A 16294-nucleotide genomic window follows, 5' to 3' on the forward strand; every position below is an offset into this window, starting at 1 on the left:
TGCATATAGTGGTAAATAGTTATTAACTAGTAAATTATTAGTTAGATAGTAATTGTATCATTTTTCTTTGCCAATGCAGGTCACGGGAGCAGAGGTAAATCATTATTGAAAACCCTTTATATTTAAATATAGTATATATAGAGTTGGATAGAGAAATATAGAATAGTGTTGAAATAATGACGTTTTTTTAGATTTGACCACCACCAGTATCTACAAACCCATATGTAGTCATGAGGTGCTAGTTTTCAGTTGTTTTTACCATCTTTAGCCCTATTTCCTTGTGGAATGCTGAACATAACCGGGTTTAGTTACGAGGTTAAGGCATTTGAAGATTACATGCAGATCTCATGCTCAGAAAAATGTATTTATTCCCACATGACATATCACTTACGGTCAGATCAGTTATTTTTTCATTCTTCGGCGCCACTACGTCACTGCATTTTTCCTTATTTTTGGCGTCACTGTTAAAAAATAGGCACAAGCTCTTGCTTTATCACAACCCCGCTGTTGTACCAGAGACGGGGCTGTGACCACTTGTTGGCTCTATCAGGGAATGTTGATGCTTTTGTTTCCACTAGAGCTGTGCAGGAAGATTTACAGAAATCTTACTAGGACGTGAGCTGGCAAATTGCGGATAGTCCTAGCACATAAAATCAACTCAGGCTTCTATTCTGGAACATTTATGGGTTACGGCACATGTGGGAAAAGGCCTGCTGGTCCACAGGCAGACTGTCTGGTACTGTCAGGTGTGTGGAATGCGGTGAGTGATGTGACCCCTGGGATAACCTTCAGGAGTTGCTTATGTAGACCAAATATGCACATGCACAGCTGATTATATGTGTCTGTGTCTTTATATCTCCCTGCCAGCAACGTGTATAAATGTTTGCAACAAATGTTGAACTTGGCTGAGTGTTACGATCAATTTGTCCAAAAAATACACTTGAAGAACTTACATTTGAAGTAACTTCCAACTGCAGGACATCAGGCCCGAGTTGGGGTTGAAAGGTTGAACAGTTTGAACAGCAGTTGGTAGATGAACTTTTAATGGAGTTGTAAGCGTTTGCTTCTGTCACAGTGGTTTTGCTACATAAGTGGAAAAAACAACTAAAAAGCTCGATAGGATGGAAAAGACAGTAACATAACAGACAACCTAAAACCTTCAGCTAAAATGGAAAGAGCAAGCTAGCAGTTAGTGGTGAGGAATAGTGACAGCCAAGTATCTCTGGCACTGGTGATTGAGTGGGATCGAGTTGCTTCGATTCACAGCTTCAGCTCGTGTTAGGCTTTATCCACGTGGAGATTGGCACCTCAGATATGCTAAGTCCACGGTATAGATGTGTATCTAGAAGAAAAGGCAGAAGAATAAGATAAGTCATCCCTCTTGTTGCAACAAGGTATATTTTCAAAGGTCTGTGCTCGCAGAAAGCACAGAAGTTGTGTTTGTGACGCCACCAACAAGTTACTAAAGAGATCATTTGAAGCTTGTATTTGAAGCCAAATTTGGTCAAAGAGGTAAAAGCATGTGTGGGGATGAGGTGTGAAAAACATGCAGTTACTACCACACTTGACTGTGGAAGCAAACATGCCCCAAAATACAATTCTCTTAAAGGCTTATTATCTTCAAAATTATTACCATAATTTGAATTGGCTTCTATACATTCTGACATTTTTTTAAGCCAATTTCTGAAAGCCATGACAGGAAGTACTTTCTAACTAATATGCAGTAGCTTCTCACTTTTTGTGCCTAACGGCAAAATGTCCACAGTAAGCATATGCAGGATCCAAGATGGAAAACACATCTATTGAGGTCACAGTTGGAGCATAAACACATTCTTTGCAATTAAATATTCCATCTTACCAGCTGTTTGTCAGTGGTCTTCCAACGAATATAAGCCACACTTGTGCAGAAGTCCGTTGGAAAAATGTGCGATTGCTGGATCAATAGTGTACCGTCAATTACATGTTGGTTGTAATGGAGAATATATACTGTCCAAAAGTGGCATTATATCATTTGGTGTTTTCTTCATTGTCATATCTTTGTCTTTCCGCCTCCTCTACAGGAATGACACAGGCGTGTTTGTGTCTGACATAGTGAAAGGAGGTTTGGTGGACACTGACGGCCGACTAATGCAGGGCGACCAGATCCTCTCAGTCAATGGAGAGGACGTCAGGTCGGCCACTCAGGAGGCCGTGGCTGCTCTGCTCAAGGTATATCCAACATACTTCCTATCAGAGTAAAGCATAGTTAATGAAGGGGACAACCGCTCAGTGTCATAATATGAATTAAAACTTCATCTTTGTGTGCCTTGTGTTGTAGTGCTGCATCGGGCCCATAAAAATGGAAGTGGGGAGGTTTAAAGCCGGCCCCTTCCACTCCGAAAGAAGGCTGTCTCAAAGTAGTCAGGTAATTCACTTTCACATTTATCAAAGATAACGGTTCAATGTACCATGCAGCTAACAGCGCTGAATGCCTTTGTTTCAGATGAGTGAAACAGGCAGCTCCAAGGTGGCCTCTCAGTCATGTTCAGACTCCGGAAACCTTCCTAGTGACCCTGACAAACTAAGCAGCAGTCAGGAACGTAAGTATCTTTAGAAATGCCATGAATCCATGAAGCATATGAGTAAAACATTCTAACATTTTTGCTTCCTCGCAGCTCCAGAGTATCAGGACACGAGAACAGTGGAGTTCACCAAAGGTCCCAATGATTCTCTGGGTATCAGTATAGCAGGCGGAGTGGGCAGCCCTTTGGGTGACATACCCATCTTTATCGCCATGATGAATCCCGTCGGCCTGGCTGCTCAGACCCAGAAGCTCAAGGTATGGATTTACAGTCTTTCATCAAAGTCATCCTAATTTCACCTTAATTTCAGTACGCTTCATCACTCAAACTAACAATTTGCATACTAGTAATTGTTGTGTGGGATTGAATGCGAGTCTCAATTATATACAGTGAACTCATTCCCACTCACGTTGGTGAAACTTGAATCCTCCCAAAGGTCAAGAGCTTACAGCCTTTAGCAGCGACCTTCGCGGTTAAATGACAGACCAGCCAACAATTGTAGCTCTGTGTGACGCAGATTGGAGGAGGACAATAGCTGTTGCTGACATGGATAATAAATCTCCCACTCCTGCATTCAGATCATTAGGCCTACAGAAGGGCCCATTGAACTGAATAGAGAGAATCTTCAATAGTATACTCATGCTGCTTTATCTTTTCAGTCAGAATGAGAGATGAGAACGTAACATAATGAAATTACTCAGCCGAACACAAGCATAGTTTTGCTTTTTTATAGCGTGGCGAATGAAATTTGTAAATAGCATTAGCAAATGTCTCACATGTCTTATCATGCAGCAAAGTAAACAGAAACCATAGAAAAAAAACATTTGAGACTTCCTTATCTGAAAGATGAATTAGAGACAACATTTATTACATTTGAACTGTAATCACTAACATTTTCTAACCAAATGCTGATAGCTAAATAGATCTGTGCATAGAAAATTTCCAACTTTCCCCTCGAACCGCTAAAATCCAGTTTCCCTGCAGAATGTGCCAAGTCGTTTTTTCTCACGTGTTTCATTTTTTAAAATCGAACTGTTCTCTCTCTAATTTCCCCAGATTGGGGACCGGATCGTCAGTATCTGTGGAACCTCTGCTGAGGGCATGAGCCACTCACAAGCTGTCACTCTGCTCAAGAATGCTACGGGCACAATACAGCTCCAGGTCTCCCTTAACACACACACACACACACACACACACAATTGTTCTCTCACTCTATCTGTTCTCATTAGATAAACTTGCAGACAGTTAGATAATCTGCAACTGAACACACACTGTATTCTTCACTTTATCTGTGTACAAAGTTTTCACCTGAAAAGAATTATCGGAGGCTACGTGCGGTAAACTTTGAAGTACTTGTAAAACTTGTCTCCCTCCTGCTATCATTATCTTACCTTTATCTTGCAGGTAAATCCAGCATACTGATGCTTAACAGTATCTGGTTGGATGTGTGTGTGTGTGTGTGTGTGTGTGCTCATGTACCTGTAGGTGGTAGCAGGTGGTGACACCACTGTGACGGGTCCCTCGCAAGAACAAGCAGCTGGAGGTCTCACGCCCAGCTGCATCTTCCAGGATGACCTCGGGTAGGAACTTGTTATCACACAGACAGAATGTTTTGCAGTGTTGAAACATCCATCGTAACTCTATTGTGTCTTTCCATCAGCCCACCTCAATATAAGACCATCATTCTTGAAAGGGGGCCAGATGGACTGGGTTTCAGTATAGTTGGAGGGTACGGCAGCCCTCATGGAGACTTGCCGATCTATGTTAAAACAGTTTTTGGAAAGGTGCGTACCATTTGGTTTTCTCAGAATTGACAAATAGTGTGTGTCTAGAAAGGCCGTTAATTAAAACTTTGTGTCCGTGTGTGTGTGTGTGTGTGTGTGTGTGTGTGTGTACGTGTACAGGGAGCGGCAGCAGAGGATGGGCGTCTGAAGCGAGGAGACCAGATAATAGCTGTTAATGGGCAGACACTGGAGGGCGTTACACATGAGGAGGCCGTTGGCATCCTGAAAAGGACCAAAGGAAGCGTCACGCTCACTGTGCTTTCATAGACACAAATATGCAAACGCTCAGAAACACACACAGTATCGTCACTAATTTTCACATACTCATTTCCCATTTACGCATACTGAAAGTGACTAAAGCAAGGTGCAGGTGTGATCATGTCTAGCAGTCCTGGAACTCACGCCATCAATATATTTCACAACTTGGCTGTTCATCTGTGAACTCTGAAATATGAACAACCACACATGTATAATGATGAAGAAGCTTATTGCTCAATGTAGCTTTGAACACTGTGATCTAAGGAAGTCTACGGCAAATAGACTGTGTCATGATTAAAGACCCCAATTCCTCCTGAAATAGTGTTTAAGGTAGATAAATAGGTTGTAAATAGTACTAGGAAACATAGCTTGTCTTTACATTCCATGGGTCCAGATTGAAGTATTCACTGGACACTGTCGCACAAGTATTTTGCAGTTTTCTGTATTGAAATGAATTGTAAGATGACTATTTTCATGGGTATTTTACAATAGAGAACACATTAAGCAATATTGCAACATTTCTACTAGCAGAGGCCAATGTTTTAAGGTTTATAAAGGGGCGACCTCTATTAAATTCAGAGCATGAAACAGCATGAAAACGCACTTGAGGCAATAAACAGATTAGCGGGATTTAGCTAATGACTATATTAGCTGATAGCAGCATTATTTGTCTTTTGTGTCGCAATTCTCTTAGCAGTTTATCATACTTTGATTTTCCTGGCTGATGCTACTGTATAACTGGTGTTAATCAATTTATCATAAAGCCACTGGTGTTTTAGCACAGGTGACAAAGAGAGCATTTTTAAGTGCTGAAGGCTAGAAGTCTGGTAATGTAAACGCACAGCTGTGTTGACACTTCTCTGAAGGGAAAGATGTGAAATCCTTGGACCTTAAACCAAGAAGTGTGGTTTGAGTAGACTAGACAAGGAATTGTGTGTGTGTGTGTGTGCATGTATGTGTGTGTGTGTGTGTGTGTGACCCTTTCACTGAAACATAGTGCTGCTAAAGCTGATATATAAGGTATCATGTCACAGTATTGAATTTTTAAGTATTAATGTTCACTTCATGAAAGTGCACAGAAAAGTAAATGAACTGCTATTTAGGTTAGAAAGGCTGAGTGGTTCAAAGTGTTGATTATGTAATGGATCTGAGCTCATTTTGACCTCGTTGTTTACCCAAAACGAAGTCGTACAATGTGTAGTTCCTGAAGTCATCAGGCAGTTGTTGTATGTTCTAGCTTCAGAGAAGGTTGTCTGTTGTCTGTCTTATCACCTTAAATGTGTCTCTAGTACTGTCCAAGTGACAGTATTGAATTTATTCACACTGAATTAAATAAAAGTGACCTTTTGGATTCCATCCATGTGTTCTACTGTCTTGAAATGTACTTTTTTATACCCATTGTATGCCTAAAGAAGACAGCATTCTTACTTGAGCATCCTCTTTATAGACAATAATTTACAAAAAATATGAGTTAAAAATAAGCCATTATTGAATTTACCAAGAATATTATCTCATCAAACCTCATCAGAATGACCATAAACTTAAATATAAACATATAACGCTACTAAATGAATAATAGCCGTTGAGCATTGTGAAATACATGGCAGCTTTCCAAGTGCGCCAGCTGGTGCTGAAGCCAACTGCTCCGTGCTGGAGGCATGGGTTATTGTACAATATACATCACATCTGCCATACATCACCTAGATAGATTTTCTATCCGAGAGATAAAAGCAATGTGCTGTTGCCGGAGGTCACATTTAAATAAAAGGTGAATGGATCAAAGTCAGACGCTAAAACAAGTTGAGATGAAATTTACATGAACAAGATGTAGATACAGTATGGGATAATAAGGCCGTGTGGAACAGCACGTATGGCCCTTGCTTGAATAGACTCTCTCTTGTCACTTGAGACATAATAAAGCCCGGATAGAGAGAGACAGGGCTCTCCATTAAAATATGGCATCCTGTCTGTGCACTGACAAGCACAGCTGCTTCACAGCCTGTCACATGCTTAGTGTGGAGTCCTTCGCATCAAATCCATTTCTTAAGTCAGTTTACAGCAAACATTGGGGCTACCAATTATTCACACAAGTCAAGCAAGACCTTTGAAGTCCTCTGTTTAATGAGGTCTGGGGTTTGTTCAGATTCAGTGGGCTGTTAGAGAAAAAAGACTAGCACTTTTATAGTAGAAATATATCCTCAACTGCTTGGTAACTCCTGCACCCTGAGGTCGAGTCAGTTACTTACAGCTGCTGTTAACTAAACCACATGCTAGCTACTGCATGCCCTCGACAGCTGAGCTTTCTACCAGCACCTGTTGTTTTTAGTGGCCCCAGCGGATTGAGAGGTTACTCAGCCTCCATCCAGGTTCAGGAGACGCTGGTTGGTTTACTTAAGGCTTGTCTGCACAAGCCTTTTAGATGTGAGATCAGGTGTTGCCACTGCATCTCGCTTGACTTGAATGAGGGCAAATGGTGTAACGTTTCCGCAACAGTGGTGCCAAAGCTAAATCACTTAAAAGGACTAAATGATCAAAATGTCAATCAGGCCTTTATGTACATTTCCACGGGATTTTCCCATGAGCAAGACTTGTTCCTTGACCTTATAAACAACTTTGTGATAACAAAGACAGTTTGTATGTCTTGTTGTACACAAAATGTCAACTCCATAACCAATGCAGCTTCAAATACAGCCTGTGAATTAAGCTCGCTGCTGCCTGTTCAAACATTTCAGAGCCGGTATCATCATGACTCATCCTAGCTCCACACTGGTTATCAAGAAGTTAAGTAAACAGAAACCTAGTTGATGATTGGGAAAGAACGACTCAGCAAATATGCCTAATGGAACACCATCATTCCTGTTTGACTGCTAAAAGGGGTTTTGCACAATTTTTGCAAAACATGAGGGCAAACGGGGACAAGGCAGTGGAAATTATTTGATTAATTGAATTCTGACAGTCAAAGTGCAGTAAAGGCAGATTTTGTTCAGGATTGAAAGGATGGGGAACAAAGGAACTTATCATTTATGCTATCATCAGTGGAATTCGGCCATGAACTTGTGACTTACCAACATAATTTGATGAAACTTCATAACAATAGGTAAACCATAATTTTTAACCAAGCTTGTGTCACAGTACTAGGGATGACAATAGAGCTCCGTTGGTCTTCCACTTTGGTCTAGACTGAAATATTGCATCAACTATTGCCAAGGAATTTTGTACAGAATTCATGGTCCCAAGAGGATGAATCCTATGAACTTTGGTAATCCATGACTTTCCCTTCAGCACCATTAGGTTGAGATTTTGTGGCTTGTCTTGACAACGATTGGATGAATTGCCCTGAAATGTGGTACACACATTCGTGATCGCCAGAGCATGAATCTGAATGACTTTGGTGACCCCCACCCCAACTTTTCCAGTAAGCTTTCCCTTATCCTGTGAAAAATTTCAACATTATCTTTATAGATAGGCACAAAATTGTGACATCCATTGAACATTGAGGATAAAGCTTACTGACTTTCATGATCCTCTGACTTTTTCTCTAGCACAACCATGAGGTTCACATTTGTTTTGTTTCATTTTTCATCTAGCTCCATGTCAGGACAAAATTTTTAATTTGTCTTTGACTTTGGTTTATGATCAAATACCTGCAAAACTAATGACATTCCCATCAGCCTTAGCTGTATTTTGTGTTTAGTACTAATTAGCAAATGCGAACAGGCTACACTAAGATGGTGAACATAAACATTATGCCTGCTAATCATCAGCATGTTAGCGTTGCTCTTGCGTTATCATTTCCCTCACAGTGTAGTCTCACAGAGTTGTTATCACAGCTGTAGACACTCTGTCTTGTCAAAAACTGGCAGTTCATGATAGAAGTTTCACATCAAAGTCAGTATTTTTAGAGCAGCTGGTATTTATTTGTTTTTCTAACATGTGTTAAAAATATTTTTACCATTCCCAAACCTGGCCTGACATATTTAAATGTCACAAAGAACACACCGCTTTAAGCCGACCCATCATTCATCTCCTGAGTACCTGACTAACCTTATGGACTCTTCAACATCATGTAAAAGAGTTGTGTTTGTTTTGCATGGATCACACATCTCCTTTGCATGTGTGTGTCTTTGTCTCGAGAACAAAAGGTCATAAAAGGTAATATTTCCAAGCCTGCCCTCACAATGGCACACTCTTGCATACACAAACCAGCAAACATAATTAAATTTCCACTGTGGCGGCGGTGTAAAATTGCTACCCGGTGAACACTCCACTCTACTGAAGTCTCCAGGAAGATAATATTTTCCCTTCACCAGTTGAAAAGAACTACTCAGAAAGGTTTGTGAAGCAATCATTTGACCTTCCAGAGAAGAGACTCTGTTGCCTCAAGTCTTTACTTAGCTGTCAAAAAGATTAGCACATCACAGGCACACACAATCCTCTGCATTGTTTGAGTCAGCATACATTAGTTGCTCTTTAACAGTCTTCCTCTCGAGACAATGGTGTAACTGTAGACAAATTGGTTGGTGATTGTTGGCGAACACAGAATCTATCCGGTGGAGACAAACAAGTGAGATGCCATGAACATTTATTTCAATAAACAATTCTATCTTGATTTGATGTATTGCAAGACGGCGTAATTAAATGACTAATAAAGACTGGAATGTGAGGAAGTAGTTCATTACACCTGTTTCTTGTTTTCATAGGATTATTATCAGACTGTATAATTAAACTTATTGACGTGATGATTAATGATAGTCACAGACAATGGGAAATGAGTCCAAATCTTAAGGGAAATAAAACTTAAGACTGGCAAACCAGTCTTACAACTTAAATTGAGAATGAGGATTTATTGCTGGTAGAATAAATGTGACACAAAGCATTTGCATGACAAATTTTACCTGCTTATACTGTATGGTGTTCCCATTTGTTTACTCTACTTCTACATATCTCACTCTGGCGTCTTGTTTCCAGAGCAAACAAAAAGATATATAACTATCCTCCTTTATTTAGATGGTAACCATTATGTTTTCTGAGTAAACAGTCGGATACAAACAAACACATACTTTCCTTCCTCTCATAACCCAAAATTATGCCAGACTCGACGGGAAGCTGGATGTTATCATGATTTACAGTGAGGTTTTCCTCATTACAAGGATAGCTTGAGCTCAGCGCACAGGCTCTATTTCCTTGACTGTTAAAATAAAGCTGGGAGTTAACCGAAGTGCCGATGACATCATGCAGGATTGGATTTCCTCCTCACCTTCAGTGTGTTTGCACAGAGTACAAGACTGAGGATGGTGTTTACAGAGACAACACAGCACATGTTCAATGAGGGAACACCAAACACTGGCATTAAATGTTTGGCGTTGAACCCTTAACAGCAGTTATTACATGTTTGCAATACAAACAGCCTACTCAGATCAGACTCTTAAGAACACAGCAGACAAGACACTTTTTAATGACCCATCTCATACAGTCAACTACAGCCTATCTCTGTCTGATCATCCACCTGACAACAGGAAGCGACTTCACCACACTGCTGGTCCTAAACACACCTTGCATGTGTCTCTTGGTATGTTTGCATTTCAGTTACAGCTTCAAATTACATCACCGTAGCTGAGGCCTGATAAGGCAGAGTGTGTAATCATCGCTTTATGAGCTGTGTGTAAAGCAATGTGGTGACACAGCCGCTAGGAAATGTTTGCAGAGCTGAGGGTAGAAGAATCACCTGTGTTTGCTCCTGAAAGGTGCACATGTCTGACCTTGTGAAAGAACACGGGTGCAGGGTTGTTGAACCAGCATTCATGGACAGAAAATAAAGGACAGCATAGATTAAAATGTATAGCTCTTTCATGCAAATGATTCTTTTAACTGTACATGTCATGAGAAGTAAAACATATACATAGTACTGTGTCATAGCAAAGGTCTAGCAAACACACTGAATTGTGTTTGCCCCACATTAACGGGCTGTATTATTGACTGGCATCTCTCTGCACCACAGGTTTAAAAATAAAGGCATCCTATTGATTTTAAGGCAGGATGGAAAAATGAGCCAGTGATGAAAGCCCATTTACGCCTCAGGCCTTCGCTGTTATTTGAGCCCATTTTCCATCTTTGTTCAGCAAAACTGCCTGTGCCATTCCATTATAATAAGTGTCAAATCATCAAAAAAAAAGGACATACATTCTAACCTTTTCTGAAAGCGCTACTTGCTTTGACTTGAATGTCTAACTTTTGATTCATGCTGAGCTCCCTTTATTATTCCGAGGATGACATTTTTAGAGGCCCTATTATCAATCCCTGAATTACTACTTGGGCTTTAACCCCTATTTAAGATGGGGTTACGACTGTTGTGAATTTTAAAGTGTGGATGAGGGGTGAGGGCTGAGACATAATAAGTCACCCGGAGCTGTCAGTCCCTTGAAAAATTTGAAAATTGTTCTGTCATATTCAAAGATGTTATTCCAGAAAGCTTTCTGTAGTCTTTGATCTGGCATGTTACTAAGTCATTATTTGCATCACGCAACCATTATCTCACCTTAACCTATAATTGTCCTTATACCGTAACAAAGGCTTGATTAAGTCGTAAAATTCAGCCTTTGTGGTGTTGCGGAGCGGCTCTTCACTTTAAAGTCTGATGGGTCTATTTACACTGCTCTATTATTAACATCTCAATAGCTGGGTGTCTCCATATTGATGGTTTGAAGATGCAAAACAAAAACAACGTTTGGGATTTCGAGGACATTCTTGTGTAGCTATGTTCTCAGACAGACCCATTAAAAGTTCAAAAAGACTGAATTCAAGATCCCTAAACATGCTATAAGAAATATTATTTGAACCAAGCTGTTAAACTTGAATTTGGCAGAATTCGGTTTTGTTTCATTGTTAAACAACATATCGTGCAACAAGTAAGAGTCTATAGTGGCTCTGTGAGGCTGTACTTAGCTAAATGCTAATGTCAACATGCTAACATGCTCGCAATGGCAATACTAACATGCTGGTTCAGTGTTAAGTGTTATGTGGTGTTAGCATGCTAACATTTGTGTTTAGTGCTAATTAGCAAAGTACAAGATTGGAAAGTCATTAAGGTGGCACTAAAGGAAAAGTCAGGGCATCACCGAAGTCAGTAGGATTCATCTTCTGGCGACCGAGAATGCCTTTTCAAAATTTCATGGCAATTCACCCAATAGTTGTTGAAATATTTTAGTCTGGACCAAAGTGGTAGATCAACCAACAGATAGAGTGTGCAAGAGCAAGTTTCCATATGTTGCTTCAGCTTCCAAAGCATTACAAAAACAAAACAAAGTAGTCATGAAGCTTAAAAACTGTTTAAGGTTCAAAGGTGACTTGCACCAACAACATTTTTTTTCCTTTTTATCCAACAGCAGCAATAAATTAAGCTGGTCTGTCGTCTTTGCAAAACATGACATTGCTTTGACGGTACTTAAGGTACTGCTGCACTTTAAATCTAGTCGTCTCCTCTGCTTGATTTATGAGGATGCCCCACAGGGTGAGGCGGTGAGGAGTTCCAGTGGCCTCTAAACGAGACTACAACAGGCTGAACACAGGCCTCAGCAGTGCTCTAAAACTTGTTTACATGTCCCTGACCAGGTGAATGTGTCCTCTCAGTTCATGTCTGGTTTGTGTGGTTAAAGTGTTTACTGCCACTGCACATTTTTTCCCTTTTGCTTAAGACCACAGATGCCAGACAGCTCTGCTGGTTGACTGGCTTTTTACTTCAAGAATGGATTCCAAGCTTTAAACAGGTGTAACCATGTCCTCTAGTCATTGTAAAATCAGCTTAAGACAGGAACACATTTCCTCTGCATAAGGTTTTATCTTCCCTGCTGCCATAAAGACAATACAAACGAGAAGACAGCAGCCAAAGGTGCACCCATGGGTGACTTGTAGAATGGATTCCATCAAAGGCATGCCTCTGTTCGACTGTCACATTGGTAATAAAGAAAGAAATGTGACTGGGTGACGACATTGCATTTCCTCTAAAGATAAGAACACATGGTTGCGTCTGGCTTATTCTGCAAATTCACCTGAGAAGAAAAGATTTTATGGGGCTTTTAAAGATGTATGACACAGGAATCACATGCTGAGAACACGGAATGACAATGTTTGGAATTTAAAAATGAACACCTGTCAAACCTGCACAAAGTCAAACACCACTGAAAAGTGTAGTCTTATTATGTCCTAGAAATTACATTATTATGCAAGTATTTTGCAATGCTGAGCAAGCACATATAAGAAAATGATAATCTTTCCTTAACAATTCCCTTCAGTTACTCCAAACACTTCAAGCTGTTTGATTAGTGACAGATTCACTCATCGTATGCCTGAGAAAATGTCAAAAGCGAAAGAGCGCATAAAAGTGTCAGAACCCAAAAAGGCATTCATCACACAGAAGCTGTAGGGTATTCAAGGAAAAACTTTCCATCAGACTTGCATGAACCTGTTATTTGCAAGCAGCCAAACTGATTCATGTTCTCTTGATATGCTGCTATGTTGATCTAGTTTCCTGAAGGCAAATCAAACGACAGAGGCGTCACCATTCATCTCGTTTACTACAATAAAATTGGATTAATTTCAGCTAAATTGCCACCTTGCTTGGAGGATTTATTTAATGACTTCTAAGACAAATATTGGCCCAGTCCCTTTGTTGTTGTGAAAGTAATAAAATCAGCACATCTCTGTTTGTTGACAGGCACAGAGAGTGAGCTGCCAACAGACACGGCTGCAGGGCCATACCAACACATGACGTCATTAGGGGACACTTTGACATGATATGACAGGCTTCATTTCAGCATGGTAAGATGATTGACATGCATTCTTTTTGTGTCAGATAAGATAGATGGTAACATATGCCCTCATATTGCCTTTATCCTCAAAAGATGAAAGAGAAAACACTACAGAGCATGACTGTTGTTACAATTTTTTAAAAGAATTTCCCATGATCTAGTTTCTGGTCATATTTGACTTTCAGGTAAACTGCAGAAAAACAGAAATGAACAAGATGGATCAGACCACTTCAGGAAAGTGAACAGCTTGTTGCAAATCTTGTTGAGGAATAAACCTTCCTGTCAGTAGAGATATGAGATGAAGTAATTTACATAAATGGTTGTCTTTAGTGTGTTGTTTTGTGTGAACAGAGCAGGTAAAGCTCTTCTTTTTTCATGTAAATGCAACATGCCAAGGGACGATTCTTCTTTGAGTTTCAATACATTGAACTCCAATTCAATCAGCATTCAAAACATGCTTTTCATTGAGCTCCTTTGAATGCTAACGTAGACACTTTTCAACAATTTAACAAAAGAACTGTGCAATTTCTTTTCTAAATTAAACGATTTGCATTCATTTGCAAAACTGAGGGTTTCATTTGAAGATGAAATGACACCATTCCTACAACAAAGGAGAAAGCCATGCAGCCATGCAGCTACTCTCCTACTGTTTTCAGAAGTGGGCTGCAGTGGAATCCCTGCTATGTCACATTGCTCGCCAAGAACCAGAGAATTTCCCCAGAATTGTACACAGATTTCCCAGAAATTTTCCAACTCTTCATACAGAAAGAGAAAATAGCTGCAGCGCATTGACACATAAACCATAATATTGATTTTCTGCCAAATGCTGCTTTTGGTTGGTAAACATCAAGAAGATTCAAAAGGAATGTTACAGCTACACTCTTAATAGATGATGAAAAAAAGCTTTGTATCTTCACTATAAAAAAATCTATATATAAATATAGATAGATATATATAGATGAAAATTTCAAGGTAGTGAGATACAGTTGAATGCTGGAACTATTTGAAAATGGAAGTCATGGTGGTGGATTTACCAATCATTTGTCCTTGTTGCCATAAGAAAATATTCAGTATAGTCTGTAACTTTATAATAATGTTGGAGGTTTGGGACTTTCTCCTGTGTATGTGTAAATGGATGAGGAAATGTTCCTGAAAGCCATTAGCAGAGTAATTCACAACTGAATGGATTCATAGTTTTTAAGGCCAAGGCGTCTACCTTGCTCTTCTAGCACTTTTACTCTATCAGCAATCCGCACGGCCATTTGTCTTCATTAGTCTCTTCACAAAAGCACAACATCCTCACCTATGTGGCTGCAGCGCTCAGCGAAGGTAGGGGCAGAACATCAAGCTATCTATCTACATAAGCAGACAACCTGTCAGTGAGTAGTGCACCAGTGATTCAAATGATGATCCTGTACAGAGGCAATGATTAACGCAAACTGCCAGCGGCCTGAACACTGTTAGGTCAGCTATCAGTCTCTGCAAGCACAGTCTGGACAAGCTGCAGGAAATGGTAGGTGCTAGGACTTTGTGTTTTAAAAGTGATGTCACTCTGGGTGGCCTGTACTGTACTATTGTCTGTGGGAATGAGAGCTTTGATAGCTTTTACAAACACAAAACCAAACCAGAGTTGTATTATAAAAAATGCTATCCGTACTTTTATGAAAACTGGTGATTTAAAAAAGACAGTAGGCAAACCATGTCACTATAATACGCTGCTGTAACCCCTCCCTGAGAACTCTCAGTAACTGCTAAGAGGCTTTACTCCCCCCAGCACAAAGAGCTGTCTGTTAGGCCAGGGAGGCATCCCAGGAGTCAGCCGAGACAGGTGGCTATCCCCACAGGGTATGTACATGGGGGCTGGGAGGCTGAACGCTGGAGTAATCAGAGACAAGTCAAGACAAAAGCATGGTGTTATTTCAGCGGTGTGGATTTCCAACTGTTGAATGTGTGGGTTAAATGTTTGGTGTGAGGAACACAACAGCAAAGGAAAAAAAAAATAGGAAAAGTATGTTTTGTCTGCTGATATGATACTGATATGATATGATACTACAGGTATTTTTCCATTTTTCAAAAGAGGACAAAACAGTTTTTGGACATATTTGTGGAGACAGTGCCTTAGCCCTGAACGTCTGAGTGCCCATTTCTCATGCTGTTTCCATAACTTACATCTGGCAGCCAGTGTTTGAACATTTGGGGGGACCCGTCATGCTGTTTTTCACTCAGAAAGTGGAAACTGGTTAGCCTAGCTTGCTAGTGCTACTGTATGTTCGTCCTGCAAGGAAGGGGTCTGGCTAGCATTAGCTGTCTGTCTTTCAATGGTCCATATGTGGCAAATAATAGACTGTTAAAACTTTAATCATGTAGCCATTGGAACTGGAAGTGATTAAGAACAATTTATCATGCCCTCCAAGACAGATATTGAACAAATCAAATTACCAGGCATTGTTAGGAGCCAAAAATTCACACCCTGACTAATATTTCCTCCTTTTAAAGTATTTTTTAAAGTATTTTGACTCTATGTTTTACAGCTTCATGAACATTTTCAAATCAATGCCTTTCAAAAATTACCGTTGCATCTCTCTTGACAAATGTGGATTTGTTAAAGAAATATTAGGTTACTCCTTTGGTTGGAAATCAAAATCAAGAAACAAAAGTCAATATGAGTCAAGGAGAAAAATTCCAGCTGTTCCTCTGAGTTTACACTCCAGCTCTAAATCTCCTTCTCTTTTGCATGCAAACTGTCAGGTAGATGGGGCCTGACAGCAATTCAAACCTTCCAAAATTACATGACTATGGTGGAGACCGTCCAAATCCCGCTCAAGTAGAAATGATCTTATGTTTTCATTGAAGCTCTGGATTTGAATGAGGGTGCCAAGTAAACCTT

At 40.1% G+C, this 16294-nt stretch overlaps 1 protein-coding gene across 8 annotated transcripts in view; it reads left to right on the forward strand.

Annotated features, from left to right (window-relative positions):
• LOC122973442 (multiple PDZ domain protein) overlaps positions 1–5959 on the forward strand; it is a 47515-nt gene extending 41556 nt beyond the window's left edge. For 6 of the 8 annotated variants that reach the window (XM_044340962.1, XM_044340959.1, XM_044340960.1 and 3 more), the window contains 9 exons: positions 80–94; positions 2061–2208; positions 2318–2404; positions 2483–2579; positions 2655–2818; positions 3618–3722; positions 4047–4141; positions 4222–4345; positions 4466–5959. In XM_044340962.1, the coding sequence (XP_044196897.1) occupies positions 80–94; positions 2061–2208; positions 2318–2404; positions 2483–2579; positions 2655–2818; positions 3618–3722; positions 4047–4141; positions 4222–4345; positions 4466–4612 (982 nt within the window). In that variant the 3' untranslated portion in view covers positions 4613–5959. The remainder of the gene's footprint in view (positions 1–79; positions 95–2060; positions 2209–2317; positions 2405–2482; positions 2580–2654; positions 2819–3617; positions 3723–4046; positions 4142–4221; positions 4346–4465) is intronic. The other 2 variants (XM_044340966.1, XM_044340961.1) reach the window with 1 other exon arrangement.
• Positions 5960–16294: the final 10335 nt, after the last annotated feature.

The sequence above is a fragment of the Thunnus albacares genome, chromosome 22 (assembly GCF_914725855.1).
Source record: "Thunnus albacares chromosome 22, fThuAlb1.1, whole genome shotgun sequence".
NCBI classification, from domain to species: Eukaryota; Metazoa; Chordata; class Actinopteri; order Scombriformes; family Scombridae; genus Thunnus; species Thunnus albacares.